General features: G+C 37.2%; 1 protein-coding gene across 1 annotated transcript in view; it reads left to right on the forward strand.

Moving 5' to 3' along the window:
• The window catches only part of Rme-8 (receptor mediated endocytosis 8), a 397,451-nt gene extending 373,649 nt beyond the window's left edge, over positions 1-23,802 (forward strand). The window contains exons 36-37 of the mRNA XM_067147687.2: positions 6,222-6,462; positions 22,187-23,802. Of these exons, the coding sequence (XP_067003788.2) occupies positions 6,222-6,462; positions 22,187-22,299 (354 nt within the window). The 3' untranslated portion in view covers positions 22,300-23,802. The remainder of the gene's footprint in view (positions 1-6,221; positions 6,463-22,186) is intronic.
• Positions 23,803-23,910: the final 108 nt, after the last annotated feature.

A 23,910-nucleotide genomic window follows, 5' to 3' on the forward strand; every position in this document is an offset into this window, starting at 1 on the left:
CTTTTGATACTTAAGCATTTAACCAAACGCAGTGTAGTGTAGTGTAGATACATTGTAGTATAGATACAGTACATTTAGATAGTGCCGTATCTTGCCTGCTATATTCTTGTGTTATCTTTCGTGTATATCTATTAGACCGTAATACTAATAATAATTTGTCTAAGTATTTAGCTTCGTTGGTAATCTTTGAGTACAGTAGTTCTTGCAAATTTCATTTCTGTTGTGCTTAGTAGTGACATACGGTACAGTACCGGTATCGTAATTAGGATACGTCTGAAAGTAGTTTAAAAATTACTGTAGTGTACTGTACAGTAGTATACGAGTAATATCCTATTAGAATTTAGTGTGCTTATTTTATTATTGTAAAATATTTGTGTAGTACTGGTGCAGTAGAGGTATCCGTAGAAACTCTTACTAAAATATTGGTGAAATTAGGATAGGCTTAATTGCAGTTTGGAACTGTGTAGTTCTTGTGTATTACTTTCGATATTCAGTAACTAACAGCAGCTTTTATCCTGTTAGGGGTTGTAGGATAAAAAAATAGAGCACGACTAAGTAGTATTGTAGTGTAGTCGTATATTAATTACCTTATTGTTGTGTACTATCCCAGACAATATATCCCTCCGTTCATTTTTTTTTTTTTTTTTTTGCAAATAAGTTATTTTATTTTTTTAATTTAAAAATTTTCCCCCATAAAGAATGGCTAAGGAGCGCGAGTGTACTTATTGTGGGTGTGGTGAGGCATTGAGGGGTATGAGGGAGGAGTTGGAAAGTTTGAGGGAGATAATTAGGATTCTCACAGAAGACAGGAAGGAAGATAGGACTCCCTCAAACAATGTACAGGTTACAGTAGGTGTACAAGAGGGAGGGGAAGGAAAGGGAGGAGTTGTAGAAGACAGGTGGTCTAATGTTCTAAGGGGAAGGAGATTGCAGGCCAAGGGCTCTATTCAGGATCAGACTTCAGGACAGGTGTCTGTGCGAAATCGGTACGAGTCACTCCAGGTAGAACAACAGAGGGAAGATGAGGGACAGGGAACTGTTGCTGAGATGCGTGGAAGTAGGAGGAAGGGAAAAGGTAGGAAAGGGAAATGTAGAGTAGAGGATAGGAAAAGACAGGTGGAACAGGGTCATGGGAAGGAGAAAAGGGAGGAGGAAGTAGCTTCTGCAGCTATCAGGAAAGATAGGGCTGACCAGGAGGGGAGGGGATCAAATGAGGTGGGTAGGGTTGAGGCTCTGGTCATGGGGGATTCCATCGTTAGACACGTGGGGAAAGTGTGTGGAGGAAAGGGAACCAGGGTAGAAAGTTATCCAGGAATTAGGTTGAGGCAGATGTTGAGGAAAGTAGAAGAGAGGGAGGAGGGGAAGGAGAAGGTGGTAGTGTTTCACGTTGGTACCAACAACGTAAGGCAAGCTGATATAAGTACCAACATAGTTGGAGATGTGTGGGATCTGGTAAATGCAGCATGGGTGAAGTTTAAGAAAGCAGAGATTGTTATTGGTGGAATACTGTGTAGGAGGGATACTGACTAGAGGGTGATTGGGGATTTAAATGAGACTATGGAGTGGGTATGTGGGAAACTGGGAGTGAAATTTCTAGATCCTAATGGGTGGGTAGGAGAAAGGGATCTGCGCTCGGATGACCTTCATTTAAACCGCAGTGGTACGTATAAGTTAGGAAATTTGTTTGGAAGGGTAATAGGGAGGTACATTCAGGGAAACGGGATGGCCTAGGGAGCGGTGATAAGGGAACAGGGAACTGGAAATCAAGTAGGGATGACATAAAATTGTTAGTGTTGAACTGTAGAAGTATTGTAAAGAAAGGAATAGAATTAAGTAATTTAATAGATATATATTTACCAGATATTGTAATAGGAGTTGAATCATGGCTGAGAAATGATATAATGGATGCAGAAATTTTCTCACGGCACTGGAGTGTTTATCGTAGAGATAGGATAGGAAAGGTGGGAGGGGGAGTTTTCATTCTGGTGAAAGAAGAATTTGTAAGCTACGAAAAAGTTAAAGATGAGACGCATGAAATTCTAGGTGTAAGGCTCATTTCTAAAGATAATAGGCAACTTGATATATTTGGAGTGTACAGATCGGGAAAGGGTAGCACTGATGCGGATTCGGAATTATTTGATAGGATAGTCAGCTATGTGGGAAACGACATGGAAAGAAATGTGATTGTAGCGGGAGATCTGAATTTGCCAGATGTCAATTGGGAAGGAAATGCGAACGACAGGAAGCATGAACAACAAATGGCAAATAAGTTAATATGGGAAGGACAGCTGATTCAGAAAGTGATGGAACCAACCAGAGGGAAAAATATTTTGGATGTGGTGCTGATAAAACCAGATGAGCTCTATAGGGAAACTGAAGTAATAGATGGTATTAGTGATCATGAAGCTGTTTTTGTGGTAGTTAAAAATAAATGTGATAGAAAGGAAGGTCTTAAAAGTAGGACTGTTAGGCAGTACCATATGGCTGATAAAGCAGGTATGAGGCAGTTTCTAAAAAGTAACTATGATCGGTGGAAAACGGTAAATAAAAATGTAAACAGACTCTGGGATGGGTTTAAAGAAATTGTTGAGGAATGCGAAAACAGGTTTGTACCTTTTAAGGATGGTAAGGAATGGTAAAGACCCACCTTATTATAACAGAGAAATAAAGAGACTAAGAAGGAGGTGCAGACTGGAAAGAAATAGAGTTAGAAATGGCTGTGGAAGTAAGGAGAAATTGAAGGAACTTACTAGAAAATTGAATCTAGCAAAGAAAGCAGCTAAGGATAACATGATGGCAAGCATTATTGGCAGTCATACAAATTTTAGTGAAAAAATGGAAGGGTATGTATAAGTATTTTAAGGCAGAAACAGGTTCCAAGGAGGACATTCCAGGAATAATTAATGAACAAGGGGAGTGTGTATGTGAGGATCTTCAAAAGGCAGAAGTATTCAGTCAGCAGTATGTAAAGATTGTTGGTTACAAGGATAATGTCGAGATAGGGGAGGAGGCTAAGGCCAAAGAAGTAATAAAATTTACATATGATAACAATGACATTTACAATAAGATACAAAAGTTGAAAACTAGAAAAGCGGCTGGAATTGATCAGATTTCTGGGGACATACTAAAGACAATGGGTTGGAATGTAGTACCATATCTGAAGTACTTATTTGATTATTGTTTGGTCGAAGGAGCTATACCAGATGAATGGAGAGTTGCTATACTAGCCCCTGTGTATAAAGGAAAGGGTGATAGACATAAAGCTGAAAATTACAGGCCAGTAAGTTTGACATGCATTGTATGTAAGCTTTGGGAAGGCATTCTTTCTGATTATATTAGACATGTTTGTGAAATTAATAACTGGTTCGATAGAAGGCAATTCGGTTTTAGGAAAGGTTATTCCACTGAAGCTCAACTTGTAGGATTCCAGCAAGATATAGCAGATATCTTGGATTCTGGAGGTCAAATGGACTGTATCGCGATTGACCTGTCTAAAGCACTTGATAGGGTGGATCATGGGAGACTACTGGCAAAAATGAGTGCAACTTGATTAGACAAAAGAGTGACTGAATGGGTTGCGATATTTCTAGAAAATAGATCTCAGAGAGTTAGAGTAGGTGAAGCTTTGTCTGACCCTGTAATAGTTGAGAGGGGAGTTCCTCAGGGCAGTGTTATCGGACCTTTATGTTTTCTTATATATATAAATGATATGAGTAAAGGAGTGGAATCGGAGGTAAGGCTTTTTGCGGATGATGTTATTCTCTATAGAGTGATAAATAAGTTACAAGATTGTGAGCAACTGCAACGTGACCTCGAAAATATTGTGAGATGGACAGCAGGCAATGGTATGGTGATAAACGGGGCTAAAAGTCAGGTTGTGAGTTTCACAAATAGGAAAAGTCCTCTCAGTTTTAATTATTGCGTTGATGGGGTGAAAGTTCCTTTTGGGGATCATTGTAAGTATCTAGGTGTTAATATAAGGAAAGATCTTCACTGGGGTAATCACATAAATGGGATTGTAAATAAAGGGTACCGATCTCTGCACATGGTTATGAGGGTGTTTAGGGGTTGTAGTAAGGATGTAAAGGAGAGTGCATATAAGTCTCTGGTAAGACCCCAACTAGAGTATGGTTCCAGTGTATGGGACCCTCACCAGGATTACCTGATTCAAGAACTGGAAAAAATCCAAAGAAAAGCAGCTCGATTTGTTCTGGGTGATTTCCGACAAAAGAGTAGCGTTACAAAAATGTTGCAATGTTTGGGTTGGGAAGAATTGAGAGAAAGAAGAAGAGCTGCTCGACTAAGTGGTATGTTCCGAGCTGTCAGCGGAGAGATGGCGTGGATTGACATTAGTAGACGAATAGGTTTGAATGGCGTCTATAAAAGTAGGAAAGATCACAATATGAAGATAAAGTTGGAATTCAAGAGGACAAACTGGGGCAAATATTCATTTATAGGAAGGGGAGTTAGGGATTGGAATAACTTACCAAGGGAGATGTTCAATAAATTTCTAATTTCTTTGAAATCATTTCGGAAAAGGCTAGGAAAGCAACAGATAGGGAATCTGCCACCTGGGGGACTGCCCTTAATGCAGATCAGTATTGATTGATTGATTGATTGATTGATTGATTGATTGATTGATTGATTGATTGATTGATTGATTGATTGATTGATTGATTGATTGATTGATTGATTGATTGATTGATTGATTGATTGTAGTCTAGTTTTTTTGTTTTGATGGTGTGCATGTCCTCTAGTTCTTTTTGCAGTCGTTTAAGCACTTCATTGTTATGTACTTTATCCACCCATTATATCTGATAGGTGTCCATAGCATGACATATCAAAGAATCTAGTCTTTTGCTGGAAATAGCCCTGATTGTCCAGGTCTCAACACCGTGTAGCAATACTGAGAATACATAGAACTGATGTGTACAAAGACAAAGACTTATGTTAAATTCCCTGCTGCAGAGAATTTTGGACATTTACTTAAAAGCAGTTCTTGCCTGCTTAATCCAAGATCTTATTTCTATTGAATAGTTCCACTTGTGTTCAAGTATACAGCTTAGATATCTGACAGTGTGAACTTGTTCTAATATTTTACCAGGAAATAAGGTAACAGGGAGAATGGCATGACTGCTTACAACAATTACCTTGATCTCTTTAGTACCAAGCTCGATAACTGCAGTCGCTTAAGTGCGGCCAGTATCCAGTATTCGGGAGATAGTAGGCTCGAACCCCACTGTCGGCAGCCCTGAAAATGGTTTTCCGTGGTTTCCCATTTTCACACCAGGCAAATGCTGGGGCTGTACCTTAAGGCCACGGCCACTTCCTTCCCACTCCTAGCCCTTTCCTGTCCCATCGTCGCCGTAAGACCTATCTGTGTCGGTGCGATGTAGAGCAAGATGCAAGCTTGTAGATGCACTGTGTTGTTCTACCCATTTCAGTAGTGCTTGTAGATCTTACGCACTTTTAACATGTAGAACCGTGTCAGCTGTGTATCTCAGGTTATTACACTACCTTTCACTACAATACCCTGCTGTTTTCCTTCCATTGCTTCAAGGAAGAGTCTTTCATAGTAGAGTTTAAAGAGAAGTAGGAATAGAACACAGTCTTATCTCACTCTTAATTTTATTTCAATGGCTGCTGTGTTCATGTCTTCAAAACTTAATCAATGCTGTCCGATTCCAATACAAGTTGGAAACATTTCGTAGGTCTCTGGATTAACTATATAGTCAGATGTGAAAGTATCTTAATTTATGCACCAATATTTAGGGAGAAAGAGCTTATGCTCTATTCCAAAGTAAATATATTTTCTACACAAGTATGTCAGTTTTCATAATTATGTAATCATTTTTATTTTCCAGATGTTCTCCTTATGTTTTAGAAATGTAATTTAAACAATAAGGTATTACGATATGTCTTTCAGTCTGTCAAACACAAATATAACACATACAACACTATAAAATATGTGTAAATTATAATTGTTCACTTTATACAGGTGCTTTATAGTTTCTAAGTGTTACATTCATGTTTGACAGACTGAAAAGCTTATAAGATAGATTAACTGAATCAACACTGAAAAATAATGACTTCTTTCTTAACAAGGTATTAAGAGCCAACGTTTGTGTAACATCTTAAAGTGGTCTTCTTATAATGCTCTAATGTTGTTAATTATGTGTGACTTTGTTGAATAAAATGTGTTATTCTGATACGTCTTCTAGGCCTTGGATGCTGATATGGTGCCATATCTACTGGGACTGCTGGACGGTCGATTAGATGCATCGGAAAACCCAGCCATGACAAAAGCTCAAATAGTAAAAGCTCTCAAATCGATGACTCGCAGCTTAATGTTTGGGGAAAAAGTTACGCATATATTGGATAAATCATCGGTATGGACGGAATACAAAGATCAGCGGCATGATCTCTTCATCAGTAACACTCCTATGGCTGGATATCTTACAGGTATTTTGATCTTAATTTTGAATGAATAGTCAATATTTCATTTCTTAGTAAATTTTTAATTGAAATATACTGTTATTTCTTCCCATTTTCCAAAGCTAAAAAATCATGTACTTTATCCTTTCTGTATAATTGCAACATGGCCTTGCTGAGTTACATTCTATTACATTGTTCTTATATGGCCACAGGACATGGCTTGTTACATCTCTCAGCCATGGGGATATTATTTATCCTTCGCGTGCTCACATTAGAAATGTATGCACTCTATTTTGTCCAGCAGGTATGTTATAGTTTTGTGTGAAGTACCTCCAAACGTGCAGGCTCTGTCAGCCAAGGCGGTACGTGATGGTTGAATGTCATATTCTGTGATGAGGGCACATTTTCCTTCACGAATGATGGGCTGGTACGTGTTTCACCCTTTCAGCACTCAGCACAAACCAGCACATTTGATCGAGCATAGGAGCTCTAGTCATCCATCTGTTGTGTGTTGGAGTTGGGTGAGCTCTCGCGGGATAGAAATGTTGCAGAGAATCGAGAAGGCAAACACAAGCGGTACATCCCCCTGCTTATTGGTGAGCTTTTGTTTCTTGGACGATCATCAGAATTGTAACCCTGCCTCATTCAGGCATCTCATGACCGTCCTTGAGCTGCCAGGAAAACACGTGGCCTGGCATAGCTTCACGGAATTCATGAACAGGGTTGAATGGGCCTCAGCGATCATCCAATCATCCTGTTCCCAGTTCGAGATCTGCTACAAACTCGAACCAGCATGTCCATTTACGTGTCTCAGTTCTCGAAAACATCTTATTCAGTTCATCGCTGTACTCTGTGGGATGATGGTGCATCGTTCAGCCCCTCTTGCGGTTAGAATTCCTTGTTCAGCGAGAGCAACTACTCGCTCACAGGTGTGAGGTCCTTGGTGTGCCATACTTTCCATTAGAATAACCTGCTTGTGCGTAATAAGTGTAGTGGGGGCATCCTGCCATCTGATTGGTTTGCTCACTATGCTTGACACGCCCCCTAACACTAGTGAGATCAAAATGGCATCTGGCTAGTAACGCCATGGGGAGTCGTATCACAACAAAGAAGCAAACAAAATAAAATGCCACAAAAACACAGAATTAATTAACCCAAAACAAATGTGGAAGAGTGAATATTGAGCACAAAGGACCCATTTCCCAAGCAAGTAAAAGGGGTGGGATCAACAAGGGTACCAGAACAAGCCTCTACAAGAAAAAAAATTGTACCCCTTTTTCAAAAAGAAATACTATGATTAATTCAATGAACTATACAAAACCTTACATCTTTAGCAAGAAATAAATTTGAAAAATAAAATCTATTTTATCTAGGTGGAGGAACAATTAGAGCTTTAAATAAATCTTTTTTTAAAAAAAAGGAAGTAAAATTTGGTTAAATATAGTGCCTTTCAATTAAGGTAATAATAAGTTTTACAAGTCATAAGTTAAGGTTTTTTTTTAAAAATCTCTTAAATAAATAAAGAAATAAATAATCTTGAGGTAACTAATTCAAGTTCAAGTAAATATAATCAGTTAAATGGAAATGATTAACCTAGGGGCGTAACTAAGTAAGGAGTTCCTTAAATAAACTTAAAAATGTACCATATTACATCCTATTTACACTTAAAAATAAACACATTTTCTCAGGACCATTCTCGATGGAGGTATTCACACCGAACGCATAGCAGAAGAAGATTAATACCATAACACGTTGCACCAAATCAATTTACCAAGATAACACAATAATGCAAAATGACGACATGAATGTTAGGAAACCTCCATCAAGAATCCATTACATTCTACTCAATTATTATTTGTTAAAAGGATGATATTAAAAATCCCTACTACCAAGTAAACCTGAGTATAACTATCTAAAATTTAAATTAATTTTAATAATAATAATAATAATAATAATAATAATAATAATAATCTTTTTAAAAAAAAAAGAGTGACAACTAGTGATTGCTTGGTGCACAATTCAAAATATACTGTCACGAGGGAGAAAACTACCGGCATGAAAAATTATAAAATTAATAGAACAAGATATCAAAATAAAATTTACGAAAAACACTGGCAAAAAAAATTTACAAGCAACGGCCAGCAATAAATAAATGTAAACACCAGCATAAGGGGAAACGTATGGTGAAGCACATGCCAAATTAGCAGAATAAAATAAATAAGAGGAAAAATAAAATGGGAAATGATCAAAACACTCCCAAAGTTCACCGGGCAACATCACAATGCCATACAACGGCTCCAAATAGAAGTCCACATGGACGAAGTCCACATGAAGGAGCTCAAATCATGCCTCACAATAATATGTACAGCACAATACCGAGGCATGCACACACAAAATTATATTAAACTTAGCAACAAATAATTAAGATGCAGTACTTACATAAATGAAGAACACTACATTATCGTATAATCCATAATGAACAGTGCTCCGAGCAACCACGTCACATACACCTAAAATTAACACCACACTTAAACTAATATAATATTCATATTAACACTACACTATTTCATTATAAAAGATACAACGGTACAATATATACAATCCCTGATCCCTGAAAGGGATCCAGAACACCTTTCATCCAATGCCTGTACTAGGCAGGTTCATCTCGTAAAATGAAAACGGAGACCCAGCTATGTGAGTCATTCCCCAATAAGTTCAAAATGCAGGCAGCCGTTCGTGAAGCGGCCACCACAAAAACAGCAGTCTAGCGCGCCACGCACGCACTATCTATCAGCGTTCAAACTCGCTACAAATTCCGCTGCGCGTGGGTGGATGCATTAAGGTACACATTTCAGTCAGTTGAATACACGTTACCAACATCGAAGTATAAAATGTGCCGTGCATTTAGTTCAACAGCTCATTCGAGAAGTCCAGTGATTGATTGATTGATTGATTGATTGATTGATTTGTTTTATTTATTTTATTTTATTTGTTTTACTTACTTACTTACTTACTTACTTACTTACTTACTCACTCACTCACTCACTCACTCACTCACTTGAAAATAAAAGAAATTACACACAACGTTTTCTCTCCGAATCTTCTTTACGTCAACCAATTTCAACGTTAAGACTCTACACAAGAGACTACAGCCGTTCCTTCCTGCTAACATTTAACACAGCAACTTACCTTCAAGCACTCTTCTTCTCTCATGCTCCTAGAAAATTACAGTTTTATCACTTCACATTTATTATAAACCCCTCTTGATGTGATTATTATAGTGATATGCAATCTGTTTAAGATCCAAAAGTTTCCTCTAGTGTATAAACTCACGACTTCTTGTATTTTAAACTTCATTAAGGCCTCATTTCAAGAATTTCTTAACTACATTCAAGAAAGTGTATAACTTTACGAACATTTGTATTTTAGACTTTATTAACCCTTTCAAGGTCAGGTTTTCTAAATGCTCACATACCCCACAATTTAGGTTTTTACAGGCACATAAATAAATCTCTCTATAAATAGCAAAACACACTCATTGGACATTATATTCACAAAAATGGATAAAATATAGATGAATGAAATGAAAAACAATAATATCACACAATTTACCTGCTTGAAAGTTTTTTTGTATGATATTCCTCAAAGCATGGGGCTGGGCACAAACCAATATTCTTCTAAGCTATATTTGTTTACATGACCCATTAATACTTATTGCTAAAATAAATACATTTCTTCGACAGTAACATCAGTCCATTTTGATGCTCGGGATCTGGGAGAAATGATCTAATTATTCTCTATGTATTGCGAGTGATAAAAGTTCTTTTCTATGACTATTTTTTCCACTAAGGTATGCAGAAAAAATATTTTGAAAATGTCTAGTTCTGGAGAGTTTTCAGTCAAAGATTAGTCCTGGATTCTGGCAAGATCAGGCTTATAGCAGAAATCAGTAGGTAAAAATGTATTATTACTCGTTTCTTTTTCCCAGACACGGTGATCAGTTGATACATTTCGTTTCTGCCTCTTCGCGGTAGCTGGTTATAATCCTTCATCATTGTCACACCTTCATCATCAACAGTTGAAACTTCGGGTACAATATCGTCAACACTTTCTAAATCACTTTCACACAAATTTGAACCCTCACTTTCATCATTCATTAATATTTCAAACACTTTTTCATCACCTTTCAAAACTTCCGCATTCCTGCGAGCAGCCATGTTTATCAGATCGCATTGACTCGCAAGTGTAGTAGACATTCACATGAAAAATTTAAGTTAACAGTGCTCCCAAAGAGAATACAAATGAGCGCAAGCTTCTGTAATATAGCTGATAGATGGCAGATACGACAAATACTTCAATCATTGCAGAAAGTCAAAGAGAAGCGAAGATATGATGCTGGGAAGTTCGACACGCAATGTATTGCGCCGTAACTGCTGGGGCACTTCCCGCGAGGCACAATATATTGCTCCGTGACCCGGAAAGGGTTGGCCTGGTATTAAGAATTTCATAACTATTGTCAACCATTTAGCACATTTCTAACATTTCCTTCACATTCATATGTAAGTTAATTACAATCAGGTACCTGATTAATCAACTTTCAGTTTGAGATTAAGGCTAAAGATGCCCATAATTAAAGGGCGAAACATGTCCCTATAATTTTATTTAATTCATTATCTTTTTTATGTATTGAACAGGTGGAATAAATAAACATTTAATATTTATTTGACTTCATTGTACAATTCAATATGGACCTAAACATGAGAATTATAACTTGTAACTTTTATCTGTCGCTTAGGGGGTGTTTATCGTACAGAGTGATTACAAGGGAATTAAACTTGTCTACTTTCGCGTCTATATCGTCCAATAGGAGTATGTCATTCCAGGGTAGATTGTAAGCGTCATGTCTTTTGTGTTTCTGGAAAGAACATACTTAGGTTTATATTTTGGCATTCGGAGGGAGTAGGATATATTGCAGATATACGAAGAAGATTCCAAGTTTATTCAATAATTATAACGCCACATGCTGCCAGTGGAATGGAAAAAACAAAACAAAAAAGAAAACATCCCAAGAAGATTCAAACAAGCCTTCCACTGTGAACTTGAGTCCATACCCACTGGGCTACGGCACTTTATGAACAGGAACGCATAACACACCTATTAGTCTTCCCGTTACCTTCCACCTTGCTCATATTTAAGGGTTTTCCGTGGTTTCTCATTTTCACACCAGGCAAATGCTGGGGCTGTACCTTAATTAAGGCCATGGCCGCTTTCTTCCCACTCCTAGCCCTTCCCTGTCCCATTGTTGCCATAAGACCTATCTGTGTCGGTGCGACATAAAGCAACTAGCATATTTAAGGCCGTTTACAGGAAACAGTGCTATCTAATTGCTTCCCATACTTATAGATACTCCAGTTATGATGGCAACTTCTAAATGAGTAAAGTTTCATTGCCCCTAGTATCAAACTAGGAATCACACCATCATAAGTGGTACGTAACAATGCTTGTCACTGTACAGTTGGACTTAGGATTTTTCAGTACACTCACTTTTTGTGTCGGGAATTATATCTCATCTCATCCCATGCTATGGTCTTACATAATAAGTCTTGTCTTTCTCATTAAAAAATGTGGCCATAGCACACCCTTACCAATAAATTTGTGCGGTTCCACAGTGTGTCCACTTAGTACTGGTTTCTGTAATACTATGTAGGTTTATTCTGGCATTGAACAGAAATACATGAAATATAAGGGACAGTCAAACGAAAACCGAACACCCGCTACGTGACCGTGGAATGGTTTTATTCATAAGTAATTACTAAAAGCATTAATAGATTATCCCATTGACAATCAATCCAGTTTTGTAGAAAGAGGTAGGTCGCTGACGGATCCACAACCGCACTTGCTCTTGCAGTTCCTTATCCAAATAAAATCAACTTCCACGAATATCTTTCTTCAAGTCACCAAAAATATGAAAATCACAAGATGAAATATCAGACATGACGCCATTCTGTCAGTCTTTTGTCCCTCTGTCAGTTGATGCAGAACCCACTGAGCGCAAATTTTCTAGAAATGCAAGTGCTCTTTGATAATGGCGTGCACGGAGGCATGGCTAATGCTGGCCTGAACACAAAATTCTTCCTCTGTGATTCGTCGGTTTTCCTGGATAAGGCCATCAATCCGCCCTATCACATCAGGAGAAATGGCTCGATGGGCCTTTCCTAGGCGCGCATCATCTTACAGTGATATGCGCACTTCTCAGGATCTCCTATGCCACTCGTGCACACTCATCATGGACATGCAGTGTTCGTCATACACACCAGACTTGAGATGACGAGCACCCTCAGCCACCAGAAAACAAACCACACTTCTCTGTTCTTCTTTGCTTGCCTCCATTTCTACAGCCGGACGAACACACTAGATCAGTCTGTGCACCAACAAAGACATAACCCAACAACTGCGTGCACCTGCGATTGCCCCTCATACAGTACATTACCACGTGAAGTTTTACTTTAAGTGCTGTATGTGTCTCACATGTAACATTACAGATGTCTAGGTGGTTTGATATTAATGATAGATATAATAATCACAACATTGAAAAATCACCGGTAATGTTGTGTGTCCACCTTGTCAATACTAACTTTGTTTTTACATGTTTCAAGAACCACATTCATTCATCAGCAACCACAAGTTTACCAAATAACCTCTGAACTTGATTCAGTTGCATACGTTGCATACTAACAATGTTATCTTCTTCTTCTTGCTGATGGGGGGGATTTGAATGTTACCCAGCCGGAGAATTATAGTGATTATCAGCCCGTTGTTGTTTAAAAAACTTTCCACACAAAACTCACTTAATATTATCCGTCTCACTTTTGTACTTTTAGCACTCATGTATACACTTGTCGACGTCTATAAGCTATGTACGAAGTCGAAGAACAGTTGTTGTAATGTTGATAACAAAAGAATGTAGGAGTTTTAAGACCTGTGATGAAACTAACAAAAGAAGATCAGTTGTTTACAAAGTTAATTTAGTATGATCAAGAAACTGGTTTAAAAGTGTAATTATATTTGGAGAAGGTTCAAATAGTAAACAATGAACGCTTGTTGGCAAAGGTATGTGTAATTTTATTAATCGCTTGAATAAAATACGGGGAGAGGATGAATATTGAGGGCATTGAAAAAGCAGATGGTTACTATCGCCATCAGGATTTCCACATATACAGTATGGGAGGTTAGAAATGTTAAAACTAAGTTTGTATAAAGGGTTTAATAATGTTAATAACATGTCATCGGGTATAGGAGCCTTTTAGATACCAAGGTTTCAGTGGAATATAGGGTTGTAATTGATAATCGAATTTCCCTTTGGTACTCGAAGTATGTTGCCATATGTTCTGCCAAGTTTGAAGAGCATCACGTTTGAGAATTGGAAAATAATCTGCAAGAGGAGTCTTTATCTGAAGCGGATCAGAAGGGGAGTTACTAGCTACTTTCTCAGCGAGATCAGCTTTGTCATTACCTGGGTGTGCTGAGTGTCCTTTTATCCATATTAAATTGAGATAAACTCCTGAATTCTCAAGTTGATATAGCATGTGTTTAACATCATATAAATATCCATTATAAGACTGTGTGGTGGTACTTAGAGATTGTAGCACACTTTGGGAGTCAGTAAAAATGTTTACTTGAGGAAAGGAATGTTGTTGAACATATAATAATGCCTGCCTAATTGCAAAGAGTTCAGCTGTAAAGATGGAAATATGATTTGGTAAATGATACTGAAAGCTTGTAAGTGTATTGGAATCAAAAAAGGCTGCTCCTACGCCGTGTTTGGACTTCGATCCATCTGTGTATATATTTACATCACTTCCAATTGATGAAATTTTGAGTTTCTTAGTCACTGAAGTAAATAATGAGGCACTTTGTAGGGAATGTGGGGTAATGGATGAGGATTGAATAATAATATGTGGTATAAAGTTTAGAGTACTGTATGGAAAAGAATGCATGGGTAACTAAGGAGCTCGTAGTAACAAGGAGCGAATAACTTGCATCTCAACATAAGCCTGATATATCGCTGGAGTTCTTCCGTTTTTTGGAGGGCGTTGGGAATAATATTCATAAAGAAGTTGCAGCTTCGGTCTGAGGATGGAGCGTGATAGGGCGAGATGTTTTAAGATATATTTTTTTTGCAAGCATTAAGCATCTAATGACAGGGGGACATTCACTTGTTTCAACCAGTAGTGCATTTGTGGGGGTAGTTTTGAGAGCACTGATACAAAGTTTTAATGCTTGGTGTTGAATTACATTGAGTTGAGATAAGGTGGTTTCTGACGCTTTATCAATAATCCGGTAGAGCATTAACGCGATTGATGGTTCTGCTCCCCATTTATGCCTAGTAACTGTTTTTAGAATTTTGAGGTAACCATCTGCTTTTCTTCGTAAGGTCTGAATATGTTGTTTCCAAGTGAGATTACGATCTAGAAGTATACCTAAATATATATGATGATTGGTGAAAGTTATAATGAAACCATTAATGGAAATAGGTTTATTATCAAATGAGTGTTTATGTGTGAGTACCATTGCCGCACACTTTGAAATGGAAAGTTGTAGACCTTGAGCGCTAAACCAAAGGAATACTTTGCTCATAGCAGTAGATTGCTTGTCGGCATTCTTCAATGTTTGTATGTGTAACATAAATAACAAAATCGTCCGCAAAGGCTAACACTCTAGCAAATGGTGTTATGATTTGTTCTAAATCACTCATGTATAAGGCAAATAGTATTCCACTTAATATTGCACCTTGAGGCAAACCATGAGATGTCTGTCGACTTGGAATTTGGTAGTGTGCCGAATTAATCGTTAATGTACGATATGAAAATAATTGATATAGGATAAATAGAAATTTGAAAGGGAATCCCTTCATGGCTAGTTTTCCCCATAGAAGATGTAACGGTCCCGAATCATAGGCACCTTTTATATCGAAAAATATGGCAATAGTACTCTGTTGTCTCCAACAGGCTAATAGAATATCAAGAATTAGTATATTAATTGGATCTTGGGTATTACGTCCTTTTATGAAGGCATATTGGAATTTGGGAAAAAAGGTTATAATAATCTAGCAACCAAATTAGTCGCCGCAGTATGATTTTACAAAAGGTTTTGCGTATGCAAGAACTCAATACTATTCCGCGGAAATGATCTGGAGTATCAGGAAGTTTATGTGACTTTAAAATAGGTTTTAAATGAAAATCGTTCCATTGGGTGGGGATGCGCGCCGTGTGTTGGATATCATTATAATAGTTGAGGAGTAAAAGTTGTGCCGAGATGGGAGTAGTCGGAGCATTGTGTAAGTTATAGAATCAGGGTCAGGGGAAGAAATATTTGCAGTTAACATAACAGCTCGTAGTTCATTTAATTGTATTGGTTGTGTTATAGTAGAAAAATAAGGGTGTGTTGTATAGGAGGGCGAAATGAATTGAGGTACCATATAATCATGTGTGAGGGAATTGAGTAAGGAACAGAGGATGGTTCGCAGGAAAGGATGCTGTGATTGATGGTGAAAGGCTCTTGTAATCGTTCGTATAACATTCCACAAATGGGTTGGTGGGATATGAGAAGTTAATGATGATATGAATTTGTTCCAGGCATTTCTCTTTTTAGTATTAAAAATAAGTTTAGTTTTAGCGATATGTCGCTTTATTTTTAAATAATTTGCTTACGTCATTGCTTGACAATAGGTTTTAAATAAAATATTGGGGTGTTTAATGAGATTGTGACATTCCTTATCCCACCAATGTATAGTCTGAAAGGGCTGGGAAGAAGATAATAGTATTGGTTTGAATGGGTGATAAGTATTTAAATAATTATTCAGGATTGTAAGAAGAGTTGAAAATGTAAGATTACAACCGTGCACACGTGTAAATGAATGATTCAGGTACTTGATGTATGTATCATTATTAAAATTTTTAAAGGAGCGTATGTTACTGGCTTGTTCAATTAGTCGTATCGAGATTTGAGGTTTACTAATACCATAAGTAATGATAATTGGAAAATGGTTGCTTGTGTGAGTATCTGATAAAGTGTGCCAAGTAATATTGGGGACCAAAGCTGTACGACATGAAGTTAAGTCTGCGGCGCTAGGAGGAGAGCCGGGAGGGGAGATTCGCGTAGGAGAACCATCATTAAGTATCGTAAAATTATGCTGATGAGAGGTACAAAGAAGATGTGAACCCTTTGGTGTATCAGATATACTTCCCTGTTCTGTATGGTGGCAATTTAAGACACCAAAGACAATGACATTTGAGAAGGAATCGAATTGTGAAAAAAAATGGGACCATTGCAATGTCGAGATATAAATATCTGGGGGGCAGTATATATTAACCAAATGAATATTATTATAGATGATGCCGACAACATAAGTTTGGGGAATCTGATTATGGATTGGAAAAGGCATATAGGTAAAGGAATTGTGTATACATATTGCCACGCCAGCGGATCTGGGGCCATCTTGTCTTACAATATTATATCCCAGGAGAGTGAAATGGGAGTGTGATGTGAACCAAGTTTCTTGAAGCATAATAATATGGGCCAAGGTTTCCTGAATAAGTAGTTGTAATTCATGTTTTTTTGGAATTACACTCCTAACATTTCATTGTAGGATGTTGATCATACACGTCTAGAATGTTTGCTATGTGATCACGTAATTTGTAAACTAATTGAGTCAGTTGGGGCTCTTTGCCCAGAGTTTGTATTAATGAAACTAATATTCGTTGAATTTCTTTTTTGAAGATGGTCCTTCATACTGTGCAGCGGTTGGGCCTGTGGGGCCGACATATCTCTATTATACATATTATGTGTGGTTGATGTAAAAGGTTGAACTGTTGAGTTAGCTGATGTTGTAGTTGGTTGAGAAGCGAGTCGTTCTACAGGAATATTTTCATTGCGGAAAATGGACATATAACCTCTTTTATCATATCCTGGGACAGGAGGAGGAGGATGCACAATAACCTGCGTGAATTTCCTTTTCCTGGGGTTTTCAGGAGGAGGAGGGGTGTGATCTCGGGATAATGGAGGAAAATGGTTAGGGTTTTGTTCCGGGTAATATATAGGGAGTGCTACTTTGGCTTTCGCTTCTGCAAATGAAATATGTTCTGTGCTCATGACTTTTTTCAATTTTACTTGGTATTTGTGTTCCAGACAATCGGGGGATCCTGTCAAATGCTCCCGTTTACAGTAAACACATTTTGTGAACTGTTCAGTACATTGAATAGTGGCGTGCTGTTGGGAACATTTGCCACATCTATGAGCTTGTGCTTTACACTGTTTTTCAGTATGCCCATACCTCTGACATTTTCGGCATCTGGTAGGCATAAAAATAAATGGCTCGACATCTAAATAAACTTTGTATAATGCTACTTGTTGAGGTAGATTCTGTGCACGAAAAATAACTTTAATGGATCCTGTGGGTAAATATTCGGTTGTGTCGTTTTGAACGACTTTTCGGTTGAACCGTTGTATCACTTTAATAGACACTGAGGATTCAAGTTGATGGAGTATTTCATCATCTGATAGGTTTTTATCAACACCTCGTATAAGTCCTACACGTAGGAGATTCAAAGAGGGGATAAAGGCTTTGACTTTAAGAGTCTCGAGCATCGGATTTTGTAAGAAGGCATTTGCTGTACTACCATATGGAAGGTTACTTGAATATGGTTTCGTCCCTTGCGTTGCAGGGATTTTACATTTAAATCGTTTTCATAGAAACGTCGTCCTAAAGCCATAGGGTGTAATTGGCCTATATTTTTATCAGTGGACGATTCCACAAACACTATATAGGGACCGTAATGGAACTTATTATAGTACTCCAGCACATTTGTAGACTGTGCTACAACACTGAGTTGAGTACTTTGTTGATCAGATGAAATTTCCTTGTTCGGTGGAGTTTGCCCTTATTGATTACTCGTAGATAATTGAGTTTGCGTTTGATTAGAAGATTCTAAAGAACTATCTATAGATTCATTGTCCATATGGACTTCAATTTCTTTATCGACAATTAACTGATCAGCTGTGAGGGGCAGATGCCCCCCACTGGAGGCGGCCATCGTTCACTTTGCACTCACTATACACACTAAAGCACACCAGCAACTGACACGCCGCACACGATATCACTACTACACGACCTTCATGCCTTACGGCGAGCGAGCAACTGAACAATATGTTATCAAATAAATTAAAAATACAAGAATTGTCAATTTTAAGTAAAATCTTTGAAATTATATTAAAAAATCCATCCCTTTTCTTAAAATATTCTGGAAACTATATGTAATATCTTTAAAAACCATGTTTGTGTCAAAAACTTAAAACTTAAAATTTATATTACAGCTCCTTCTGTACTCCTTGTCTGTTGAAATACCTCCAAAACTGTTAAAAACCTTTGAGCCAGGTTATGATTAACCCTTTTGCCTTCAAACTCTCAGCTGATATATGGATGGAAACCATTGAGTTTTTGAGGCAATTATGCTATCCCAAGTTTCGAGTAAGGATTTGCATTAATTTCAGGACATTTTGAAAAGATGAATATAAATTACTGAATCTAATTTATTAATATAAAACAACTAATGGTGGACATCAGGCAATAGATTAGGACCTGAATAGTCTCTCTGACATAACCAAGTGGCACAGTTCCACGCCAGTCCTATCGCTAGCCCAGTAATGTCCTTGGTAGTTTTATGTAGTAGTTCCCAGCACTCTTCAGGAGTTTTAACAAGCTTTGCAACACCTTTTACACCAGATAAATGCGTGATGATATTTTATCACTCACTTGAACATTTCTGGGAGGATTAGCTTTACACCACTTAGAAACTCCATGTTGCCCTAGGAAATAATCATATCATTTTCTCCTGCTTCGTCACTTCTATCTACATCTTGTTCAGTGTCTGGTTTCTGGAATGTCTTCCTCCTCATCACTATACAATTATGCTCCTCCATAGCATAACAGTTAGCACTATTAGCTGCCGTCCTTAAAGGCCTGGGTTCGATTTCCGGTATTGCCAGAATTTTTTTTTTTAAGAATGACAGCAGGGCTGGTATGTGGTTAAAATGGCACACCTCCATTGGGGGTGTGTCTAAAAAGAGCTGCACTGCCTTGGGACAAGGATATGAGTTTACATTATACTGTACAGTTCAGTTTCATCATCATCATGATCATCCTCAACCAAACTCTGCACAGTCCTTCCATCATCAAGGCCATCAAGGTTATATCGCCTTTCCAGTCATTTTCAGCTCTAAAAATACCAGAAATATGCAATCTGAGATATTCTAAAGAATAATTGCTACAGTAATATTGTCCAACTTGTTGGCTGAATGGTCAGCGTACTGGCCTTTGGTTTAGAGGGTCCCGGGTTCGATTCCCGGCCGTGTCGGGGATTTTAATCGCTTCCGATTAATTCTTTTGGCTCGGGGACTGGGTGTTTGTGTCCGTCCCAACACTCTTTATATTCAGACAACATACCACACTACCAACCACCACAGAAACACACAATAGTGATTACATCCCTCCATATAGGATTGGCATCAGGAGGGGCATGCGGCCATAGAACAGGGCCAAATTCACATGTACGATGCAGTTCGCACCCGCGACCCCACAAGTGTGGGATAAGCGGTAGGAAAAGAAGAAGAATTGCTGCAATAATATTGAAGATAATACTTCAAAACAGAAAGTTAAAGACGCCATGACACGTACGTGACATTGACACACCACCACACAAGTTAGACCAATATTGGTGCACTGATACTTTATTTTGTTGGTTGTGAATAGTTACTTGAAATGTAGATGACTTTTCTGGTTAGTGGCCTTGGTAGTTTCCTTGCAATGACAAAAATAAACTAGCGTGATATCTCTGACGCCACATGGTCACTCCAGGCTTACCTCCTGCAGGGCAAAATTCTGGTATCTCAGGGTCTCCATAATAATAATAATATTAATTAATATAATATAATATTGTCCGACTTGTTGGCTGAATGGTCAGCGTACTGGCCTTTGGTTTAATAATAATAATAATAATAATAATAATATATTATTATTATTATTATTATTATTATTATTATTATTATTATTATTATTATTATTATTATTATTATTATTATTATTATTATTTGGTCACTTTTGAGGCTATTTGATTAACATTCAAAGGAAACATTTGTCTCCATTGTTCCATTTTCTTCAAAAATATAAGGAAAGATTAAAGAATTCCTAGGAAATCACAAAATGGAACTTAATGAAAGTTAAGTACGGGTATCTACATGTTAAATCAAATTTTTAAATATCTTGATAACATATATGAATTTTATATAATGCCATTTAAATCCAATGTTTTTCATTGTCATGAACTCCCTTGGAAATAAAAATGAACTGACTTTGTCACCAGTCATTGTCAAAAGTGCACAGTATTTGACTTAATTTTAACCATTTTGTCATGCTTCAGAATGGTAATTCTTAACGAGCTATTTTGTGCTGTATACTGTCCACAGAATCTAACTTAAGACATCAAAACATTGTCCAGTACTTTAATTCTCATTATTCAGGGTGATTCAAGGGTCTGGTACCATGGGACAACTCCACTATTAACACTGCTGGTATGCATACGATGCGAGATTCATTTACCACTGCATTTACATTGTCTCTTTATTTACTTTGCATGCAGACTAACAGAGAAGGTGAAGGAAAGTACTGCACATATTCTTAAGCATTGTAGGGGTTATTTCTGCACAGGCTCTCCTGAAGTTGTCCCATGGTGCCATTAGTGTTCAGAGCCTGTTTGTGTACAAAGTAGACTTGAGTTATACCCAGAGGAATGATGTCAGATCGGGTGATTTAGGTGGCCATTCCACTAGACCTCATTGACCAACCCAGCTCCACTGCATTGAGTAATATGCGACTAATGATGTGCCTCTACAGATAGGTGAAGGGGTTTTCACACGCCCAGTACTTAGCGTCGTATCCATTCACAGCCCTATTCAAATAGAAAAGGGCCTTATCACTGAACAGTATATCAGCTTCACGGTTCCACTGGTGTTGATGCCTTTCCAATCACTCCCAGATCTCCACCCACATATCAGCATCATGACCATGAAGGTCTTTGACAAATTACATGTGTTATGGATGGAAACGATTGGAAGATAATATCATGGACTTGGAAGTGTGACCAACGCCACCTTCCTGCATCACCTTTATTTACATGTTGAATTATCAGCCTCACTAGTACGTCAGTTGACTTTGATTCCCCTGTTACTGTATGTCGCTGTCGTGAATGCAGTTTGTTTCAGCATTTTCTCAAACACATTAGTAGAATATATTTCAAACAACTTTCCCCTCTTTCCATTTTTTGCTTCTGTACTAGTAGCAGAGTTGTCCTATGGTGCTGGAATTTTGAATCACCATGTATGAAGATCATTATTCCATTCAAATTGAGAAGAGTAATTGTTTTAAATTTGGAAAAGAATGACTGTTTGCCCTGGTCTCTTCTTTCTGTTGCTTCCTCTTCTTTTTTTCACCATAACCTGTCAGTGTTCATTCTAATGTGTTCCTATTCCAAATTTGACTTTCATTTTCGAATGCATTGCAGGTGGTGGTTGTTGTTGTATTTAATTAGTAAAGGAAAGTTCATTCGAGTAAATTTGTCTGTTTAGTACGGTATGTATAAATGTGTGATAGTTACTGTTGCAAATATTCAAGTCATCCCTATTCATTGTTTATTTTTAGGAGCTCCTCCTGCTACAGCTGGCTACCTCACACAGGGCCCTTCGCCCAATTTACCTGATTTACCACCACCCATGGACAGGGAAGATCCTCTAGGAAGGGTTGACACTATCTGATAATAGCAAACCAGCATCATAGCATCTCGTCAAATAATGTGTTATGTTGCAGGTATAATGAACTGTAATTACCAGGGATCATACGTGACCCTGCTTCTGTGATAAGTATGTGTATAGGAAGCAGCTACAAGAACAAATATGTTTAGTATGTTAAATTTGTGCATTATGAACTACAGAATACACATGTGATACTATTTTATTAATTTTGGTTTAATCAAAGAGACTTATATTGTTAGATTATAAGAGAACAATATTATCTAAAATACGTCTGCAATTTACAAACTCTTAAACCATGTTATGGAATCAGGTTGAAGGTATTTAAGAAGAAATGGAAAGCTGTATGCAGTGTTTTTGCAATAACTGCTTTTTGTGTGTGAATGATGAGAATTCTGTTGATATGCTATTGTTGGCTTTTTAATACATGCAGTGGTAACAGAAATTCTTGCCAGAATTAACTACTGAGAGTATGAACTTATATATTTATGTTCCAGTAATGTTAAGTTTATTTATTCATAGCTCTTCACTCCATCGTGTTGATAATAACAAATCATTCCAATGTTGGAGTACGACTTATTTTCTTGTTGTTTTTTCTTTCTTTTTTTAATCCTGGACTTGTCTTTTACAAGTCCAGATATTCTATTCTAGGCAATTTAGTACAGTTCTACTCCTTACTAGTCAATGATAATCAGCCTTGATTTTTGTAACTTAAGTTTATATGAAAAGACCCATTATGTTTAAGAAGTCTCTTAGTTCTTATTCATTAAAAACCCTTGATTTGGATGGGTTTGCATATTATAATAAGTTTGTATGTCAGTTCCTATGTGGGCTTATTTCAGAGCTATTGCAATAGTTACTTTGTTAATTTTCTGAAACAGTTATAACCTTGTTGCTGTAATTATATATTACATGAAGTTTTGGAAGCTGATGAGGAATTAAATTCAATCATATGTCTTTTGGATTACCATATGGTGTTAAAAACAAAGCCTTGCTTAATATAATTAAGTGAATGACAGTTACCTTTTAAAATTCTATATTTTTGTAAGAAGTAGTTATGCAATAATAGTCTCTTGCTAAATTTTTGGTGATAGAGGTGGACGATAATTTTTTAAAGAAAGTACTTTCTTGCTTGGTTGAAATTATTTTCATGGATGTACCTTGAGGCTTTATGGACAGGTTTATGTATATTATAAATATTCTTTATCCATTCATTTCTTAGGTTATATATTTCTATTTTAGTTACTAAAACATGAAGCTTATAGCTGAATTTTTTGTTGTCTTTCTCTATCAATTTTGATTTCATGTGGTACTCTGAAAGACACTTGTTATAATCTATGAATTTTCATCTTTTGTTTATATCATGATAAACTGGTTCTCTTTAGCCTTTTTGAAACATTTAAGAATTGTAAAATTTAAGTAAAGCTTATTATGATTTTCCTCTGCATGACAATTTGAGGTTCATACTTAAAAGAATTCCATAACTTTTTCCAAGCTAATATGAGTTTGCAACTTAAAACATGATCATGGAGCTTAAAGTGAGTAATGTATTTCTTTTCTTTATATCATTTTTACGTATTTATAAACATCCATATCATCAGCATTTGTGCACAATTT

The sequence above is a fragment of the Anabrus simplex genome, chromosome 5, assembly GCF_040414725.1.
Source record: "Anabrus simplex isolate iqAnaSimp1 chromosome 5, ASM4041472v1, whole genome shotgun sequence".
NCBI lineage: Eukaryota > Metazoa > Arthropoda > Insecta > Orthoptera > Tettigoniidae > Anabrus > Anabrus simplex.